At 40.3% G+C, this 20659-nt stretch overlaps 1 protein-coding gene across 1 annotated transcript in view; it reads right to left on the bottom strand.

The window, feature by feature from the left end:
- The window catches only part of LTK (leukocyte receptor tyrosine kinase), an 87659-nt gene that overhangs the window by 20186 nt on the left and 46814 nt on the right, over positions 1–20659 (bottom strand). Inside the window, exons 10-20 of the mRNA XM_018560057.1 lie at positions 18350–18444; positions 18048–18146; positions 16734–16911; positions 12966–13116; positions 12488–12619; positions 11638–11794; positions 8104–8286; positions 5837–5935; positions 5243–5392; positions 2326–2436; positions 590–776 (exon numbers count right to left, since the gene is read on the bottom strand). Coding sequence (XP_018415559.1) covers positions 590–776; positions 2326–2436; positions 5243–5392; positions 5837–5935; positions 8104–8286; positions 11638–11794; positions 12488–12619; positions 12966–13116; positions 16734–16911; positions 18048–18146; positions 18350–18444 — 1542 coding nt within the window. The remainder of the gene's footprint in view (positions 1–589; positions 777–2325; positions 2437–5242; positions 5393–5836; positions 5936–8103; positions 8287–11637; positions 11795–12487; positions 12620–12965; positions 13117–16733; positions 16912–18047; positions 18147–18349; positions 18445–20659) is intronic.

Below are 20659 nucleotides of genomic sequence, written 5' to 3'. Positions count from 1 at the left end.
AGCCTATAATGCAGTACTTGGTGCCTGTGCAGTCAATAGCTTGAGTGCTGTCACATGGTAATGTACACAGCCTTATGTAAGTTTCTACATGCTTAGTTTAGTGAGCCAAATAATAATTTTCAACCAACTTCTACACTGCAACCTTTTTTTTTTTTTTAGAGTTTTGGATAAAGTGGGTATGTGTTAGAACCTTGGATACATTTTTAACTATATCTATGTCCCTGCCGGGGAGATTTCCCCTTACTTCCTGGGCCAGTGACCACACAGTAAGTGGAAAAAAGTTTCCAGATAAGGACGCGGACATTGATTAAAAAAAGCCTGGTGGTTTTAAATAAATATACAGTATATATCTGATTAATCAGGTTTCATAAAAGGTTAGGTACAGGATTTTGGTTTCAATAAAATAAAATGTTCTCTATTAATTCTGTTGGAGCCTAGTGGAACCAATGTTCTAATGGAGAACATTGAGGATCCCCTTGTATAAAAATATGCCAACAAAAGCGTTTCTTGTTCATACATCAGTCTCAAAAACTTTATTTTAAAGCTATTATACATGTGTATATTATTGTTCTGATCATTTTCATTATACCTGAGCAAAGTGATATTTTTCCGAGGAACTTCCTTCAGTTCACTCAGTCCGGCTCCTTTCCCAGCAAAGCAGTAATTCGGATTGTAATCTGTCATGATAATGGAACTACGGATCTTACTAAGTTTGTACTCCGTGCTTTGTAATCTCACCCGTGCGCCCTCCAGCTGCTTCTTCTTGCGGTGGTAAACTGCAATAGAAAAAGGTGAAAATGCACATTTACAAACAGAAGCATACTGGGTGTATTGATGCTTCCCACAAATTCCTGGAGTCAGAAAGATGGGAGCTTCCATTGCTCCATTTACATGTGATCTGCTTGCTAGTGGATTCTACATAACTTTTCTAGACAAGCTTATGGGAGATCATCTGCGCTCTTATGGCTATAACCACTATACTTATGGATTCCTCATAAAGATGCATGAGGAGTAAACCTGGAGCTTTGGCTATTAGCAGTGGGGTAGTTACCAACATGGCACCTGTGGGCCTGTGACTAGGGAACTAGAGTAATGTGGCAGCACCAAAGCTTAAAGTGACTCACAAATGCCCAGATTTGATCAGAAGAGAAAAATAAAGTACGAAAGGATAATTACATTTGGTAGACTTAAATGTGACCTTGTCACCAAAGGGTCACCTATAAAAAAAGGCCATCCCGATAAAAGAAGCCCATCTTTAATGAATGACGTCCACCCAGCGCAGCCAATCAAGATAGCCGACAATTGCGAACAAGCAGGTAGCAATCCTTTATTTCGAAAGAGTAAAAAAAAGAAAGCCTGCGTGCTTGCAAGTTTTCTATTTTTATTTAGAGTTCTGCTTTAACTGCAGCAGCAGAGAAAGGTCAGGTCACCAACCTGGCTGTGCTTTTCAGCTGGACTGGAAGGAAAGAATTTCAAATTCTTGGTCATTTAAAACAGCTCTCATATATCTAGTTCAACCACTTGCCTGGAGTTCAGCTTTAAACGGCCTTTTCCTCTGAATATGGTACCATTTGCATGCATTGATTCAGAAATACTGATCTCTTTATACAGTAAATACTATACATAATCTCTTTGTGTATTGATGTCGACCTCAAGGGGAGAATTGATCTAGTCACTAGCTCATTTACAGTGCAATCCACAAGCAGAAGACATGAGATGGAATTTATATCATGACACTTACTGACAGGGTGTCAAGAACAATCAAGGGGGAATAAAGCAAGTCAATATGTCTAGTGTTTCTGTATCCAACAAGTGCTTCCAACTTCATTATGGTGATCAGTGGGGGGTGGACATTAGGGTATGGAAGGGGGTCTGGTGTAGTTATCAAGAATGTCATTGAATAATTTCACTACTCATATTGATTCATCTGGTGCTAATATTAGGAAATCCATACTTTAATGGTTGCGTGTTCTTAAAATCCAGTCAAGAATCCAGCAAAAATATATCAGATTGTGTGCATGTTTTCTTTTTACAGTATTTAAGAGCAAGACTGGACAAATCCCAGGAGCCAGGTCGCTAGTGCTGCTTTACATGGGGCCTAACTTTTGAGTTTTCTTTATTTGTTGTCAATGGAGCTGGCTCCTAAAATCAGACATCCAAACAGGAAGGCCCTTGTACTACTTACTTGTTGGGAGATCTAAATGAGAATGAACAGTCAGATTAAACTTTAAATGCAGGAATAATATAAAAAGGATTGACATACTTTTTCTTACCATTTGACTCATTTATGATAATATAATTTGTGCATTGTGAATGCAGACTTACCAAATGACAGACTTCCACAGGCAAAGATCACGCCAAGTATAACTGTAGCAATTAGAACAGCAAGAATAAGTGGAAGAGGAAACTGCCTGTCCGGAACAGGTCCTTTGGGTGCTGAAAAATAGTTGAAGAAAGGCTCATTTAATATTATCTCAGTGTTATATGACTTCTTCATAGAATAGCTAATATTTCAGACACAAATAATAATGAATAACATAAATGAACCCTTAATTGTGTATCAATTAGGGGTTGGTTTATATACCGGGGGACACCACTAGTACCTCTAGATGACATTGACGAGTATAGGAATTTCCTATACTCATCTGCACCACCTAGAGGTGCTAGTGCTAGTGCTGTCCAAGCGGCATCCACCCAGCATATCTTTCATAAATTAGCCCCTTATTGTAAGTAGTTTGATTTTTCTTTTGACCTACAGGTCAAAATAAGACTGGATTTATACAAAATTATGACTATTAATTCTTACATAATTATAGCTGTGCATCATTCATATATGATGTGGTCCCTTGTATAGCTTTACCTATTTGTCTGAGTTAAACACTATAGCTTGAGTATCAGGGGTCAGAGGTCACCTGCCACTTAGCAAGTCTGTCTTGCCCACTGTCCGACCTCATACACTGTCTCCTTGTACTTGTGTCTGCATGTCTCTTAAAGCTAAAATCCAGTCAGACAGGTAAATGCACCATTAAAATACATATGTTGGAGCTGTTTTATCTGCCATAGGATGTGTTTCTCTGTTTATCTATTCGTCAGATCTACACAATCTACACAATTCAGGTGACCTGAATTGCAGTTAGACAACAGAGTTGGGTCACCTCTCTGCCCCCAGCCTCTGAATGAACATTTAAGTAGCAGCAGCAGACTGATAAGGTAATCTCTGTGTTCTCTCGTCCTATCATGTTCCTTGTAAGCACCTGTTCATGCAGGACAATTAATTGACCCCATGCACTGCTCCTTCCTGTCTGAGGGCTGCAGTACAGGGGATTACAAGAAATTAATACCAAGTATGATTCTGATATGTACACTTGTTGCTGATAAAAGAAGTACTCTGGGGGGAAAAAAATAAATCAAAAACTTACCCTTCAAGCTGGACTACCTCTGCACTGCAAGGGTTAGGTGCTCATTTTGTCTATGGGGGCTCAAATAAAGCTGTATTACTCACCTGATCATCCCACTTCGCTGTGGAATGTCTCTCTGTGTCCTCACATCTAATGCAGGTCAATGGTAAGTTTTTTATTTTCCCCGGAAAAAACTTTAAAGACTTCTTTAAAAATTTTAAGACTGCACAGTTTTATTAATTTAAGAATGTAGATTCAGAATTTTGTATATGTCCAGTTGTGGTTGGTTCTCTTCAGTAACTAAAATTAAACTAGTTTCAAAAAGGCACACATAAGAAACTTTTTCTGGCTAGCAGCGGTCTTGTGGCCTGTTCATTTTAAAACGTAAACGTCTGACAGGTTTGCATTTAGTGTAAAGTTGGGACAATTTGTTTCTGAAACCAGGAAGATTTTTAGGTCTTTTATGGTTCAATGGTGTGTTTATACCAAGGAAAATAAAATACAGAAGAGATCAAATCAGAAGAAAAGTGTACAGAGTAGTAACAGAAAAAGGAGAAGGAGTAATGACGAAGGTTTTCCTTTTAATCTGCATAATATTGAATGGAAATCTGTTCAGCATTATTTGCATCTATAATAACATGATACCAAAGTCATTTCAGAAAAACATCAGTCCTTTGTTTCCTGTTTGTAGGGTCTGCATGGCAACTTCTTCTCCTCATCATGTAATAACTAGGTAAAACAGTCTTATTCTATAGATATATCAGGGGTGACATTGGGGGGACTTCCTTCTGATGAGAAGGGGGGACTCTCATGTGAAGGGAGGCTTCTGATGAGAAGGGGGACTCTGATATAAAGGAGGGCTCTTGATGTGAAGGGTGGCTTCTGATGAGAAGGGAGGACTGTGGGGGGAAGGGGGGCTCTGATGTGAAGGGGGATTTTGATGAGAAGGGGGGACTCTGGTGTGAAGGAGGGCTCCTGATGTGAAGGGGGGCTTCTGATGAGAAGGGGAGACTCTAGTGGATAGGGGTGCTCCTCATGTGAAAGAAAAGGCTTCTGATGTGAAAGGGAACTCTGGTGTAAAGGTGAACTCTCATATGAAAGTGGGGACTCTGATGTGAAGGAGGAAACCCCATGTCATTTATTTTATCTTTTTGCAAAGTTCCCGCTTTAAAATCAATAGCAGACCCTTACCTAGGATAAGGTCTAGTATGGATTTTGAGGGAGACCGCCCATCCTTTTATAAATCTTTACATTTATGTTTTATACATTTTAGTCTGAGGTGTCTCTGGGTTTTGCATACTTTGAAAGGGTGTTGTGACTCTAAAAAGGTTGAGAAACACTGGGCTAGATGCAGCGATGTGAAGGTGAGCACAGACACATTATTATTTTGGGTGTCCAGTAGTTTAGGTGATGACCTAAATTTTGCATTTGTACGATTCTTTCAAAACTTGATAAATTGTTAATCGATTACAGAGCTCTACAAAGCTGTCATCGACAAGGAAAGAAAGGTTTTTTGTTTAGGCTCAAGCTCTATGATCTAAAAGCTAATACGTTCCCTGCTTGCTGTAATGCAGGGTTAGGCAATCTTTGGACCACGAGCTGTGGTTAAATAACGAGTCCCATGAGGCATTGCAAGACTCTTGACAGCCACAGACCTGACTTCCAGAGGCAGGGGCATTTGTAATTTCACCACAGCTGGAGGGCCAAAGTTTGGCTACACCTGCTGTAGATCTTAAGAACAGAGCCCCCAACCCAATAAACCTATAAGAACCTGATAGCTACTTCCTCTTACAATTAAATCTCCAGAAAACAGAAGCCATAATCAAAGTCGGACAGTTTCCTACCTTCACAGGTTATGTTATCCACTGCCAGCATGGTCCCAGCCTCACACAGGCACACCACTCTCTGCTCCCTGTCCTTCATACAGCTCCCAGACTTGCAGTGACTGCAGTTCAAATAAAACTCAATACGCACTTCCCCATCATTCTCCGTTGCTGTAAAAATCAAAGAAATCTGAATACTAATATATTATTGTATGCATTTGGGAATGGTCACACAGCATGTTGGCATTGCATTGTCTTTTGAAAGGTTTTGTCCTAGCTGAGGCTACCTAGCTAAGAGGTTTGTAAAGTTTCTAGTTCCGTGTGGTGGGTGCTTGCTAGCAGTAGATATATGCAAAAAAAGTGATGGTTTAAATATCCTTAAAGCTGTTGTCTGAAAGAAGACTACAGTAGCCAACAATTTACTGCAGCCTTCCACCCCTTTCCTTTTAATCTCGCCTCTTGGAATTACCTGGTCATATTGTATGCATTGTCTATAATGAAAATTTCAAACAGATTAGGCAGAAGTTGAGCAGGAGAGGCCTTGGAGGAGAGCCATCAATAATGTTGAAATATTGCTATTTTCTGTTTGTCTGCTTAGAAAAAAAGTGATCTCACCAGCCAAGGGATGGATAAACATCTCTCCAGAAGGATTAATGAAGGAAACGCCATCCTGCCCATCAGCAGAGACATCATCCAGCTGTGATGCATGTCCACCTATAAAAAACAAAACAAAACAATGGAACAGAGGTGAACAGGAGAACAGCACTTTCCATGTCTGGTACTTTTCAAGTAGTCAAATGTATAGTACAAGATGTATAAACTATCAATAAATAGTAACTATAACTAAGGCTCAGATCACTTCCCGAAATGCTCCTTGTCTCTGCTCCTAAAATGCTGTCATTCACAGTGTTTACTTTTCTGGAATACTTTCCTAGTATATAGTCTTGTAGCACTTTTGTTTTGTGCAACTTGAAACAAAAACATTTTAACCTTGTGGTGGAACTGATATGTGTAACAGTGGTGGACACAGCCCCTGAAGCTTAGAGGCTAAGGGCTTAATTTATAAAAATTTCCCTTAGATGGCCCTGATGAGTACAGGAAACTCCTATACTCGCTAGCATCATCTAGGGGTGCTAGCACCTTACAAACTCCATCTGCCTAGCATACGCTGGTTCAGAACTTTTAAAAATTAAGCCCAAAACATCACATCTTCACCAGGAACCCTCCACAAGAAGGTAGGGATTTAGCTGCATGATGCTGAGCCGCAGAGTCAAAAAAACAACGCATTTCGAAGGTTTGGAAAGCAAATTGTTAAATCGTTATGTTAAATGTACTCTAAAGGGTGTGCCACGGATTTAGCTTGATGAAATAAACAAATCAGTGTGGTGCATCTGTTTCTTCCTATACCCGTGGACTTTATGCATGGTGCCTTTTCCCAGGTCCATTTGGGTTTCGGAGCTGCCTTACCAGAGTCACTATATTCTACAACAGCCTTTCTCAACTAGGGTGGCACACTGGGGTGCCTTGAAATTTTTGTATGGTAGGACTCTCATGTGAATAGGAAACTCTGATGTAAAAGGAGGGATTCTGATATGAAAGCGGGGCTCTGATATAAAAGGGGGCTTATGATGTGAGAGGGGTGGCTCCTGATGTAAAGAAGAGCTTCTGATGTGAAAGAAGGGGAACTATGATGTAAAAGGAGGGTGATTCTAATGTAAAGGGGCTACTGATGTGAAAGGGGGACTCTGATGTGAAAGGGGGACTCTTGATTTGAAGGGAGGACTTCAATGCAGAGGATTGAACCCCACTTTTTCATGTATTTTTGTGTGGGGTCCCCCCTCCCACTTACATTCGATTCAGAACAGCACAGCGAGCATTCAACAGATTACCAAGGTTATAATGCAAAGGCCATGAGACTAAACTTATTTTTCAATGCACAAATGAGGGAGATGTCTAAAATACCCTGATCAGCAGGGCCACTGACTTTCTGCACAGATTAAAGCCAGAGCTGGCAGCTACTTATATTGTGATTAATGCCTGGATAATTTTAGTTCTTATTAAACTTATACAGTTCAAAAGTAAAAATAAATAAATATTTTTACATTGGCTTAAAGTGTGCTTCCACATTTTATCTAAAGTGATACTATATTATTTTGCTACACTTGTAAAGCTTTTACAGTATCCACTGCGTCCCTTCAGAAGTTATACAGTTTTGGCTGTTTCTTTTTGATTTTTCCAATAGCCTACAGTAGCCTGTTGAATTACATATCTATGGATTACTCTTAAATATAAAGGGTTTCATGTGCCTGTATTTCTCATCTCAATGCTCATTCAAATGTCCAAATGCACTAAACTTATCCAAGCAAGCACGCTGGATCTGGTAAGGTTGCTCCAACAGCATACCAGGTCTTATTTGGTGGGTACCCAGAAGAAGCTTGGAGTGAAGATATACTGTATATTGAATGGGCGCCAGACCAAATGGGTGACAAATTCCAAGATATTTTCTTCAATCACAAAGGAAAAATGTTGTTGCTGATCACATTACATAACTACAGTCCAGACTGAGAATTCAAACCACACTAAATAACATATTCCCATAGTCCCCGCATTTTTATTTCAAACCATGATGAGCGGTGAGAGTTGTTGCCCCTGAAAAGCACTCACAGTTTTTCCCTTGTGATTGAATAATTAAAGACTCTGGACATTTTCACCCATTTGGTCTGACACTCATTCTATACAGTATGTATGTCTACACTATATATTTCTCACTTGGCAGCAAAAAGAATATAAACATTACCCATGGGTCCTAGTGCACATCAAGGGGAACAACATAGATCATATTAAAGTTTTGCAACATTTAGTGATAGTGAGCATCAACCAACCTTGGTATCCTCCCCCTCCTCCACCAGATGTACATGGACCTCCACCGCCACCAAAGCCACCATAGGTCTCCCACTTAAGAGTGGCCTTTGCCTGGTAGCAGGATTGGCCCCCTTCTGCCCCTTCTAGAAGAGATTTCCCGGTCCATGGCAACTCCGTGATGTCACTCCATCCACCACCTCCACCTGTGCAGACAGCATACAAAACAGTAAATGCCATGTTTAGAGACTATGTTTTTCTAGAAACATGCCAATAGCAGTATACTTTAATTTGCATACACATTTGTATTCAGTTATAACACCAAACTTAACCCTTAACCAGATCCTAATACTAAGGTTTTAGTAGAACTACAGTCTCCCATTTCAAAATATGTGTTGCAGCCCCCAATTATAAGTGCATCCGCAATTACAGTTTTCTCTTAGTCCCTATGCAAAGTCCCAAAAATACCTGTTGATTCTGCCAGTGAAGTTCCCCTAAAACCCCTTTCTGTGATGGTGTGGCAATGATGCTGCACTGCTCATAAACTCAGAGTATAGTTGTGGTCTATGCCTTCTTGCACTACAGTGGGATGAGAAGATCTTACAGGGGGCCTGGTTATCGGTGTCACTGCTGATTCATAAGCCTGTAGCTTGTCATTGAGCACCTGGCCACACCTAGTCCTGTCCACTGCTTTCTGCATTGACAGCACTTCCTCTGTTGATGAAACCCTCCCTCTGTGAGCTGCAGAGTCTGGGAGCTGAGCGTGTGAGACACAAATGAAGAAAGATATGGCTGACTCAAGATAAAACACGTTTTTGGTTTACTTTATGATGGTTGAGCATCACATAGTAACTGGATTTGGGACTTGTTTAGACTGTCATACAGAAACCTTTAGTTGTAGTTTAAACCTCATATGAGATTTAAAGCATGCTACTTTATCATGACAATACTATCATGGATATTTCAGTGGTGGAATTACTATCTTGCTATCTTGACATTAAACCCTCAGATTTTTTTTACATAAACCAATACTGTAATGTGTGCCTTACTGTAATCCATGGTTGTTTCCCTTCTCTTTGCTGCTCTTCCTTTAAAATCCTCATGTCTTCTCATGCTGGGGGAGAACTTCCCTTTGCAGCTGAGTGCCTCTTCCTGTAGTGCTGGCTCAGGTTGCAAACTTACACACAGACACCATGTATCCATTTCAGAGACAAGGCAGTCTGCTGCAAAACAGAAGTTCTGCCCAGCATGAGAAGATACAGATTTAAAAGGAAGAGCAGCAAGAGAAGGGAAACAACCATGGATTACAGTAAGGCACACATTACGCTATTGTTTTATGTTAACAAATCTGAGGGTTTAATGTCATTTTAAGCCAGGGTACAGTATATGAGACAGCATGATGTCTGCTTTGCATATAGAGGCAACACTGAAAGTACAGTCCCCCAAGTACAGTACAGTCCTCCAGCAGAAGGCATTAGCAGCACTTGCTAAGTATTATCAGTCAACAAGTGGTGCTTTGACACTTTGGGATTCTTTACAGAATGTATTAAATTACTCCAATTGGCAAATGCCTTTGTGCCAGATGCCTTTGTCCCCAGGTTTATTTCTCCCCATTCCAAAAGCCAATGTTACCTCATGTTACTATTTAGTATGTGCATAGTGTGCATATTACCCAGCAATTCTGAGTTTGATGACGTAATTAGGCCTGTGCTACGGGGGTGAAAATATACCAGAATGGTACCTATAGTCTTATATCACATACTCGTATAAGTTTGAAAGGGCCCAGAAGAGCCTGCACTGCCCCCTACTTCTATAACTATTTGCCTTTTACACTTTTGGCAAACCCCCTCCCTCCCCTTATTTTACTTGCGGAGGATAAACACATTCATTGGATCTACATGTAGAGTATTATGGTCCATCCAAACTTGTGCCTAATTTTTCCCTTGTGACTCAAAGTTCAGGTATTTAGCAAATTTGCTTACAACATGACAAAAGAACCTTTAAAATCCATCTACACAGCGTTAGTGAAATACAGGTGGAGCGACTGTATTTGATAAGGTATTAATTACCATATGTAAGGCATTACACATCCATCTGTTATTACTTTACCACAAGTCTGCCTTACCATAGAGGCATCAATTTTTATGAGACACTGCTGTGAAATGCACGCTAAACTAGAGGATCAAACACAGACATCACCGCAACGGCTAACAACTTAAAAGATCGTTTAACCTCAATTTTATGGTCATCATAAACTTACGTTTCTCAAATCATATCTTGTATATCAACTATTCCTACTAACTCTCTTTGTAATGGAAAACAGGAGCAATTTTCTAACCCACGAGCGTATTAAACTATAAACGCTCTGTATATTATAGTAAAAGGTTGTGTAATCTTCTGTCTAGGCTTTATGCAGATGAAACACTGGTGGCTGCAGAAATACAACATACATGTGATTGTGACCTGATAATTGCTATCTGTAAATAACATAAGGGGTGTAAAACACATTGGGAGTGAGTCAATAAAATGTTTGCAACACTTTTCTGGTGGTATGGCCCCTTTAAAATATCCTGTGCCCAGTACTGGCACGTGCGGCAGATTCAGGTAGTTCTTATTTGTGCCACTTACGCAATGTGTCACTATTGCTGTGACAAATGTAAAAGATTTACCACCAGTTCATAGATAACGAAAATGGAGATAAATAGGACTAACTCTAAGTGGGCATACAGAGACTGGCATGCAAATGTGGGACAGTTGTGTAGTAAAGAGCAGGACATGTTTGTGCTGGAAGCTGTCATGAATGTGACAGCTTCCTGCTCAGGGTTCATTGGTTGCTAGAAGGCCAGCAATGAAAACAAAACCCATAACCATTATAACATAATGGAAGGCAGTGTCTGAAATAGTGAAATGTTGGGGTTTGTCTCTGGTCGAGTTGCAATGTAGCCACATGAGTAACTCAATCACCTTATTCTAATCACCATGGAATGTGTCAAGGCAGAGGTTGATTGTCCAAGAACATGATGGGAGGCGTTAAAGTCAGGTAAACCACACTGTTATAAATATAAATCAATCCACAGTGTCACAAAGTCTGGGGAAAGTGTTAATCATTCAGGTTTTTCAGGCTGAAGGTTTTAATTGTTGTTGGTGGTGGGAGCTTGTTGGGCTATAAATGCTGGGGTATGATCCTGACACTAATTAGAACTGATGAAGCACCTTGGATGAGCAGATGAGCATCTTTAACATTACAGAAGAAATCTAGTTGAATGTGACTATTAATAGCCATTAGGAAGGGTAGATGGCTGGCTGGCTTTCTATTGGTTTTAGGATTAATGTATTAGCAGCCAAAAGGCTGTTGGTGCATTTCTGATGAGCATTTTTACCACACATACTTCAATATCCAAAGCTAAGCTCATAGGCATATTTTCTTAAAGTAGCAAGCCCTAACTGCTGGAATGAAAAGAGGAGACAGGTGCTTTTTAAACATGTCCCCAAATTGGTGCTGCTTCATTGCTCCCAAAGCTTCCCACCATTGCCTAGTTTTAAATATTGTGCTTCACCTGCCGCTCCACTGTTTCCATTCAGCCCAGGAATTGCCATATTCCTTTCAAATGTCTCTTGCTGTTCGAAATCTGATTCATCATATGGATCTTCAAGATAAGCTTTTCCTCCTCCTCCTGCACCAACCAGTAATGGCATGAACACCCCATTCACCTCCTTCAACAAACAAAACAATACAAATCACTTATGATGTTATACTGATATAGAAAGACACTTATGCAGATAATGTGCAAGCCTGCATGCTGGCGCTGGGCATAGCAAGGCTTCAATTGACCTCCATTTAGAGGAGAGGTCAGAAACCTTTCTAAGCACATGGACAGAATATAAGAGGCCACTTTTCCTCCTTGGCGGCACCTGAAATGAAGGATGCAGATTAGACCCCCAACTAGATTGTGTACACACTGTTCAGCTCTAGGGTTTGAGAAATTGGAATTTGATTTATAACCTGTGCAGCTTGATGAAATTCCTAATCCACACATGGCTATTTAATATATTTCATCTGATATCAAAGTTTCCATAATGTGTGTTTAATAACCAGAGAGTTCATACTGTACAAATGATCCCAAAAAGTTGCTTTGGAGAAATACAATCCAATGAGTCTGTTGACTGGTTGATAAATTGTATCCAACTTCCCAGTGCATTACTTTGACCCAGTCTGGCCAGTATGGTAATCTGTGACATTCCACCTGAAAGGTCCCTCATGCCCTGCCAAGCTAATAATTTGTAAGTCAAGCAAACAGCCGCATACAATGATAAATGTAAAGTATGATTACATTCTCTGTAAAAGACATAATAAGCCACATAATCAAAAGTCTTGTTTTTAAGTATAAGCCCAAACAATATGCCAACCTTGAATACATAGGTAGCTCCACCTCCGCCTCCTCCTCCACCTGCCCAGTCCGAGAGACTGTTCTTCTCTCTGTATTCATCCTCGATGACTGATAGCTCTCCCATGCATATTTTTTGGGTCTTACTATTTTTCTAAGAAATTAAAAGGCATCATTTGTCAATCAAGTGATTAGAAATGGCCTATTTTTTTATGTTTAACTCATTTACCCACATGAAAAAAGTCATTTAAATATAAGAAAACGTGATAGAATACCTTTAATTATTACACAAGCCATTGCAAGTCATTCATGTTTCACTTCTTGCAACCATGGCTATAGTACTCTTTTTGAGGCCATGAGATAATGTGATAATGTGTAATATCTGCCTTATAAGTGGGACTGCTTGTTGTAGACAGAACGTCTCACTAATCATTGTCTTTGAGGATGTACACTGATATGTATAAGAGAGTTGATTCTTAAACTATAAAGCAAAAGTTTACCCCAGGGCATGCATCTTCTCCTTGCTGGCCAACCAGAATATAAAGCAAATCATCTTTCTCTAAGTGGAAGACTCCGGACATGAAGATGCCATGACAGCGCTTGTTGTGGTTTTTCGCTCCTTTACCTCCTGCTGCACCATAAGCAGAAATCCTGCAATGAGAAGAATACATTCACTGACATCTGTGAAGGTTCTCATTCATCCAGGTCATGGTATATCTGTGAAAACATAAATCAAGGCAACCGGACTTGCTGTAGTTTTCTTGAAGACGTTTTGCTGGTTATCTGACTAGGTTTTCCAATTCATTCTGAATTGAGAAGGCTTGTCGGAGAACCAGCAAAACTTCTTCAAGAAAAATACAGCAAGTCAGGTTGCCTTGATTTATTTTTTACAGATACATTCACAGACATTTGTGTCACTTATGATAATCATAACAGGGCTATATAGTGCACATGTAGCCTGGTTCAAGCAAGAAATAAATTAGGAATGGGAATATTTTCTGTGTGGAATAACTTCCTTTTATTAAGTTATAAATTTGTCTGAAAACACACAAAGCAGATGACAAGAGTAATCCTTTTCTGGAGCAACTTCTGTAACGTTAATCAATAAGACAGAACATTACAGACGCCCCAGAGGCTATTCATCAAAATAATGTCACTACTGTCTCAATTACATCATAGGATCTCATTTTAGAAGTTTTCTACTAGAATGATTTGGGGACATAGAAGATTTCTGCAGCAAGTACGTTTTATCACAGTTCCAATTAGCTTTTTTTTTTAGTGGGTTACACGTCCGATGCCATTTTACCCCTGGAAGAGTGGAACAATAACCAGGATAAAGGAATGCCATTAACTGTTCTTGTTTGGAATGATATCCTAAGCGATTCCAGCATGATGTGCAGCTTACCAACACTTGATGGCAGTGGCATCACCAGGGTGCAGGGGGTGACACCAAAATGACTGACAGTGATTTTGATGTCATCCCCCCTGAAATGTCGGGCACTCGGTCATGGGCTGGGAGCCTGACAGTTGTACGAGAGATCAGGGAACCCAGCGGCATACCTTATCCCCTCTCTCTGCTGGCATCCATCACCAAGATGGCCACCGACAGGTAACAGCGTGTGATGTTATCATGCGCGTGCGCAATGTCATCGCGTGCATGATGACGTCATGGTGGGGTGACACCACACCTTGGGATGCTCCTGCCTGATTGTATATCTGGAAATGGCTCTAGCAAGAAAGTATGTAGCCCTAGATACATGTGAATGAAGTCAGGATCCAACCCTTTAGGACAAATTCATGTCATGTAATTAAAATCATGAAAATTAAAACCAAGTTATGCGAATTTGGGAGATATACCAATATCATGAATGTACATTGAGAGTTCTCACTGGACTGAACGCACTGGGAGCTTGTAAAAAATATTGCATGATACTTGAGCTGTAGAGGGGCTTTTGACTCTATTGTCATCCCCTTCCCCCTTCAACTCCATGGGTGAATTTAAACATACAGTAGGTATCAAATATTGTCATCCCCTCCAAAAAAATGTAGACAAAATTTACAAGCATACCTTAGTATGTCTTATCCTGTCTTACCCTGCTGTTTTAGTTTCAGGCTTGTTAGGGTGTTATGTGGAAAATTTGGAAGTATAGATTTATTCTGCCAATTCATCCTTGAAAGAGTGGGAAGCAAATTATTTGTAAAAGATATAGCACATTCTCCAGACCTATTGCCTAGGCCCATTTTTCATCCAAAGCCCAGAGTCTCTGTGGAACAGCCCTTCCTATTCCTACACCCCACCTCTATCACTGTAATCCAGTAATTAGAAGCAGGATTGGGTGCGGTATGCTTATCAAACTCCAGATAGGCTCATGTTAGGGAAGAAGACTAGAGGATGCCTAGGCACTGTCACATATGTGGAAGTGTTCTGCTGCTTAGAACTGGAGTTATATGATAAAGAAACATGTCTTACTGATTTGCAGACCTAAATACATGGAAATTAAGTCAGGCACCAACTCTTTAGGACAAATACATGTCATGAGATTAAAACCATGAAAAGCAAAACCAGGCTATGAGAATTTGGGTAGTATGCCAATGTTCCACTGAACTGAATGGAATTGGAGCTTGTAAAAATGATTGCCTGTTACTTGAGCTGTTGGGAGACTTGCTACTCTGCTACTAGCTCCTGAATCCCCTCCTCCCTCAGCTCCATAAATGTATTAAACCATAAGTGTCCAATAATAGCATCAACCCCCAAAAATGTAGACACATTTTATAGGCATACAATAGTGCTGCCCGGTCTTACCCCACTGTTTTAGGTACAGACCTGTTAGTGTTTTATGATAACATTGTGGTAAATTTGGAAGTGTGCATTTAATATGCAATTTGATCTACAATAGGGTTTAGATGCTACAGTATTTTCTGTCTTTATAGTGGTGTCTGAACAGCAGCATTTCCAGTACAAGAGCAAGGAGCATATTTATTCTTCAATGATCCATGGACTACTTAAGGTCAGCAACAATGTTAGGAGTCATCAACTTCCGCTTAACATGTGTGGGTAGCCATATGTGCTTCTTTGCTTTGGCCATCACAGTTCCTGACACCTTCATTTTTCTGGATAGCCATGCATTTTCAATGCATGCAGTCTCACCATCTACTGGTTAAAATGCAGCACAGCAAACCTAGACTCAGACAACTGTATCCTTCAAAAAGTGGGAGAGTTATTTGTAAATGATACAAATAGCACTTACAGTAAGCATTCTCCAGATTCCTTTTTTGCCTAGGCCCACTTTTTTTCATCCATATTGTCTGTGGAACAGCCCTTCCTAGTCCTAGAGCCCACTCCTATCACTGTTATCCAGTAATTAGAAGCAGGATTGGGCAGGGTATGCTTATCAAAATCTGAAAGGGCCTGGTGTGAGGCTAGAAGAATAGAGGGTGCCTAGGCACTGTCACATACAGTATATGGAAGTGCTCTGATGAGCTGATAAATCCTTGTTGTATAGCCAACCCAAAGCTTTTTAGTATATGTCCATGTTAAGCATACCTGTAATGTCATTAAGTAATCTTGCACATTGCACTGAAACAGCGCCTGAACATACCTCCTGGTCTTTCAGGCTCTTCTATACTCTGATCTGCAGTTCCTGCTATTGCCCTGGTTTCCACATCGGCCTGTGTTCAGATTAATGCTGTTCATTTGTGTACTGCCTGCTCTGACCTCTGCTTGTGTTGTAACTCTGCTCGTCATTGCTGAGCCTGATGAAGGGGACCCTGCGTGGCCCCGAAAGCGTTAGTTTCGGTGACATGACGTTCCAATAAACAAACTCTTTGGACTGCAATACTGGTTGTGTGCTGGTGACATTTATTCATCTTTATGCTGAGGGCGGCACCATCCGCAGGTCACTACAAGCACCCCCCCTCATTCAACTTTGGGTTTTACCGGTAAGGAGTGCGACAAGGTATTTTTTTGTTTGTAACTCTGTTAAAACACCAAAAGCGCTGCCTCTGCCTAAATGTCCCTTGCCCTTGCCACAACTTCTTTATAAGAAAAATCTGACAGTCCTATACTGGGAGCTTCAAGTAAAATTGGAATATATTTATTGAATCTTTATAGCACAAAAGTGATCAAACCATTTTATATCAAAATGCCACCAACCTATGAGAAATTATAGGAATCCAAAATATTTTGTATACATCAATCTTAAAGTATATTTTTAGTTCTCAGAATGAGTCTGGCATATTTTCAGTTATTTTGTGGTAGCTTTACTCACGTGTATACTTTGGTAAATGGGACTCTCCACATCTGGACACTTTTCAGTGGGCCATCTTTTCCAACAATCACAGTATAGTTTTTGTTGCGGTATGCATTGTTACACTGGGCCTGAGTTGGGCCATGTGGTCCAATGGCACCACACGTAGAGAACCGCCACTCCACGCCTTCTTCCTCTTCTATGTGGAAAACCAAAGACAAAACATATTCTGGGGAACTGATTATACACATGATTACACAAATATTTAGTCTTGTTTTAATCATTTGCTTTTGAGAACAGTACAGATACAATCCTACTGCTGGACCCAACCACTCCACATAGAACAAAGTATCTGTGTTAATGTACTTTGACAAGCAGCCAGCTTAAGTGTTTATACATTTGTGTTCAGTTTGCTCCTCTGTACCCCTTTGTATGTCCATGTTAGTTAGGGCAGGCCCAAAGTTTTCCACTACCAACCTTACCGTACTGCTAGTTCAGGATATTTCCATCCAGCCCCAAAGTCAGAAGTGTCAGATGCAAAAAAATGTTATGTTTAAGAAACCCAGGAAAACATCCTCAAAATGACCAAAAGCTAGAATAAACGACATTGGATTCTACTGCCACTGCCTCTCTGCACAGGCTGTTGCTGCAACCTTATGGCCTGCGAAAGAAGGCCCCATAGCTATATGCAGACAGTTGGACAGCCCTGCTCTACAATATTCAGGTGTATCAAAGTTATAAACCAGTGGTTTTGGATGTACAATTGGCCAAGGGGCATAACAAATATTATATACATGGCTCTGTCATCTATTTTAAAATAATAATCAAGACCTTACTTATGCTATTTGTGATAACATGAAACATGTAGATAGCTTTTGTTCTAAGAAGACTTTACTGTGCACTGCACTAGTTCAATGGAGGACCTTTTGGTTCCTCCTCACTATTATCTGACAAGCAATACAATTAAGGAAAAAGAAAACCTTCGAACTACGAATCATAAATCTATATGACACATGAGATAAATGACTCAATGTTGGATTTCTGTTTTCTAAAACACCGTCAGACACTGTCAGGCAATTCCTAAGCACACTAATCTATACCTCTTCTGGCTTTCTTTTATTGACCTGCTTTTTTCACTCGTCCCTAACTTTTCCTATCTAAAAGCAGATTTGCCTCAGCATTTTGCTAAACCTTTGTGTATGAGTAATGCTTGGAACAAGAAAAAGAAGGCAGACCAGTAATAGCTGACACTATATTTTCCTTTAAGTACATACACATTTGTACATTGCAACATTTAGTGTGAGAAAATAACTGACTTGCAGCTTAAATACCAACCGGTGTCAATAGGCTCCGACAGAGGGTTGACAATCTCATCTTCCCATGGGTCTCTCTGACCTGGTCTTTCCTGTTCTCCAGAACTGAATTCTATTCTTCCTGGCACAACACAAAAGATATACTCACAAGCTTATACATGCCTAAAGGTTACACTTTCAGAAGAAAGCTCTGGGAAAGCAATAAAACACTTTGGACATAGAGATCACTATGCAATTCTATATGGCACATTCCGATTGAGGATTACAGATCATGCAGATAGGTATTGCGCTCCAGCTGTGATATTAAAATTCCGCAAGATTTACCTGAATTAAAGCAGTCTGCAGAAAATGTGATGTTATCAACAATGATGTGTGTGAGTGAGTCTCTGCCCCATGTGGCCACCAACTGCATGCGGAATCTGAGGAGACATAACAAAGTATGATTAGTAATGTCAGAAAGACCGGAGGGAAAATTTCCAGCAAGCCATGCAACTGAACACCATAGAAGAAGTTATTATTGTGATCTTTACACCAAACTCAAAGACGATCAACTAGTTCACTTTCTATAGGCTTAGACTGGAAGAAATGTAAGCAGAAAACTTAAAGATGTACTGATTTGTCCTCACGTGTGTGTTGTCTTGTAAAGCATTTCACCGATGAACTTGTGACATATATGGAGGCCTGTTTGCATGAGTAGGGTTCATTAATATATTCTGGTCCAGAAAGACCTTCGCTGACATGGTACTGGGAGCATGATTCAGACTTTGAAGACATTATAGAATGCTATATTCTATTTTTGTACCAGCGTGTATATATATATGTAGCCACCCTGTTCTAAGGAGTTACTGTTTCAATTTGTTTTTTACTATGCTGTTATGAGTCTAAGATGAATTGATAGTTTAATTTTAGATGCCCTAAGCTCAATCTTATCGTTTGCTTCTGCCTGCTGTTGGGGTGTGTCCTTGGCAATAGAGCAAGAAGATACAACAATGTTGAGTTCTAATTATTTATATCACCATGGCCAATCACTAGGAGGTTTATTGCCAGTGGAGTTGGCTGGTAAAGGATATAAATATTCGGGAAGCACTCTTCCCCCTCAGGCCTCCTGCCTGGGGTTGGTTCATGCTGGAGGTCTTACAGATCCAGTCCTGCTGCCTAGGGACAGCTAACATTTACTGTTCAACTAAGGCCTGAGTCTGGGGCTTCTGCTGCAATGGCCTTGCTCGAGGGTTTTCCCATGGGGAGTGAAGCCTAAACCTGGGAAGTTTCACCAAGAAGGGACTTTGGTTCAAGGTGTCTAAAAAGTCAGAGTTGGGCTTTGACTTTAAAGGAAGTTGGCGTCTTATATAGTTGTTCCTGGATAAGATATAATAATCCTGGAAGAACACAACTATAAAGCTCTAACGGCAGTGGTGGACAATGTGCTGCCACAAGCAGTCTATTTTGTTATTGTTTTTCATTCATTTGTGTTTTCGTACATCCCTACATTTTACCCCCACTATTTTGTGTATTTTGGTACAGCCCTTAGTTAGACACTCTCTGCTAATCCTTCCCATTTCCTTTTCATCCTCTCCCTCGCTGTGTCAAGACCCACATTTTACAAGGCTTTAGAGAGAAATGTCTTTTCCACTCCAAGAAATGAGAAGGAATCACATCCTCTGTGTTGCCAAGCCTAAATAAACCACATACGGTTTTAATCTGAGTTTTCTTGATGAGTTGGGCCCTGCCTGTGGATACCATCAACTCAGTAGGTTGTCATATTGTCCGGACAGATGGAATCTCAGGATTCCATCCAACCATTGATTCATGCAAATACATAAATCGGTGTTTGAGACAGAACAGACAAAGTTACCAAAGGGCCCTAGTTTTTTTTTTACACCTCTCCAGTTTAATATATACAGTATAAGATATAGTCAATTCAGTCCTAAAGCTTTTTTTGTGGCTAAAATGATGTGTCTGCACAAACCTGTTATTGAACTGAGGAATCTTGAATGTTGATGAAGACCAAGAACCACTCTGACTCCCTTCTGTCTGCCATAACTTAGCTGTGTCCGTCCCAGTATTTTCTTCCTGGGAATACACTGCCAGTGTTCCATTGAAGGTGCCATATATAAGGAACTTCAAAGTTAACTAAAATATACAGAACAAACAAGCTGTCACACATATATCTACAATAGTGTTTTAAATCAGATTTATAAATAGCCCCCAGGAAGTTTCCAGTTATATTTCTCTACTGTAGGTTTGAAAATAAAGAAAATCACAATTCCTCCACTTATTTCTTTAATTATTTCAGTAAAGTACATGTAAGTCCTAAATGAATGGTGTTTAGTTTGTTGAAGCAGCTTTCTGTTTACAGGTACTCTAGTGCTGGCTGCATCGCATTACCCAGGACAGGTTTACGGATGGTGACAACAGTGGATCATGCCTGTGGAATGTGGGTTGAAACAGTCACCTGTAGCCTCCATTGGAAGCCCATGTGTCAGGGTGACAATGCAGAAGAGCAATTCAGAGACAATAACAGAGTGTTGTCACCAGGGACATCCCTACAAATTTCACCTCTTGAGGCCGTGGGTGTTGCTGGCGGTGTATGTTACGGGGGGAGGCTCCTGGGGAGTGATGATGTTGGCGGCACAC

This window comes from Nanorana parkeri, unplaced genomic scaffold (assembly GCF_000935625.1).
Source record: "Nanorana parkeri isolate BGI_ZX_2015 unplaced genomic scaffold, ASM93562v1 scaffold430, whole genome shotgun sequence".
Taxonomy (NCBI): domain Eukaryota; kingdom Metazoa; phylum Chordata; class Amphibia; order Anura; family Dicroglossidae; genus Nanorana; species Nanorana parkeri.
The sequence above is the reverse complement of the archived record's forward strand: the minus strand, read 5'-3'. Positions and strand labels throughout refer to the sequence as shown.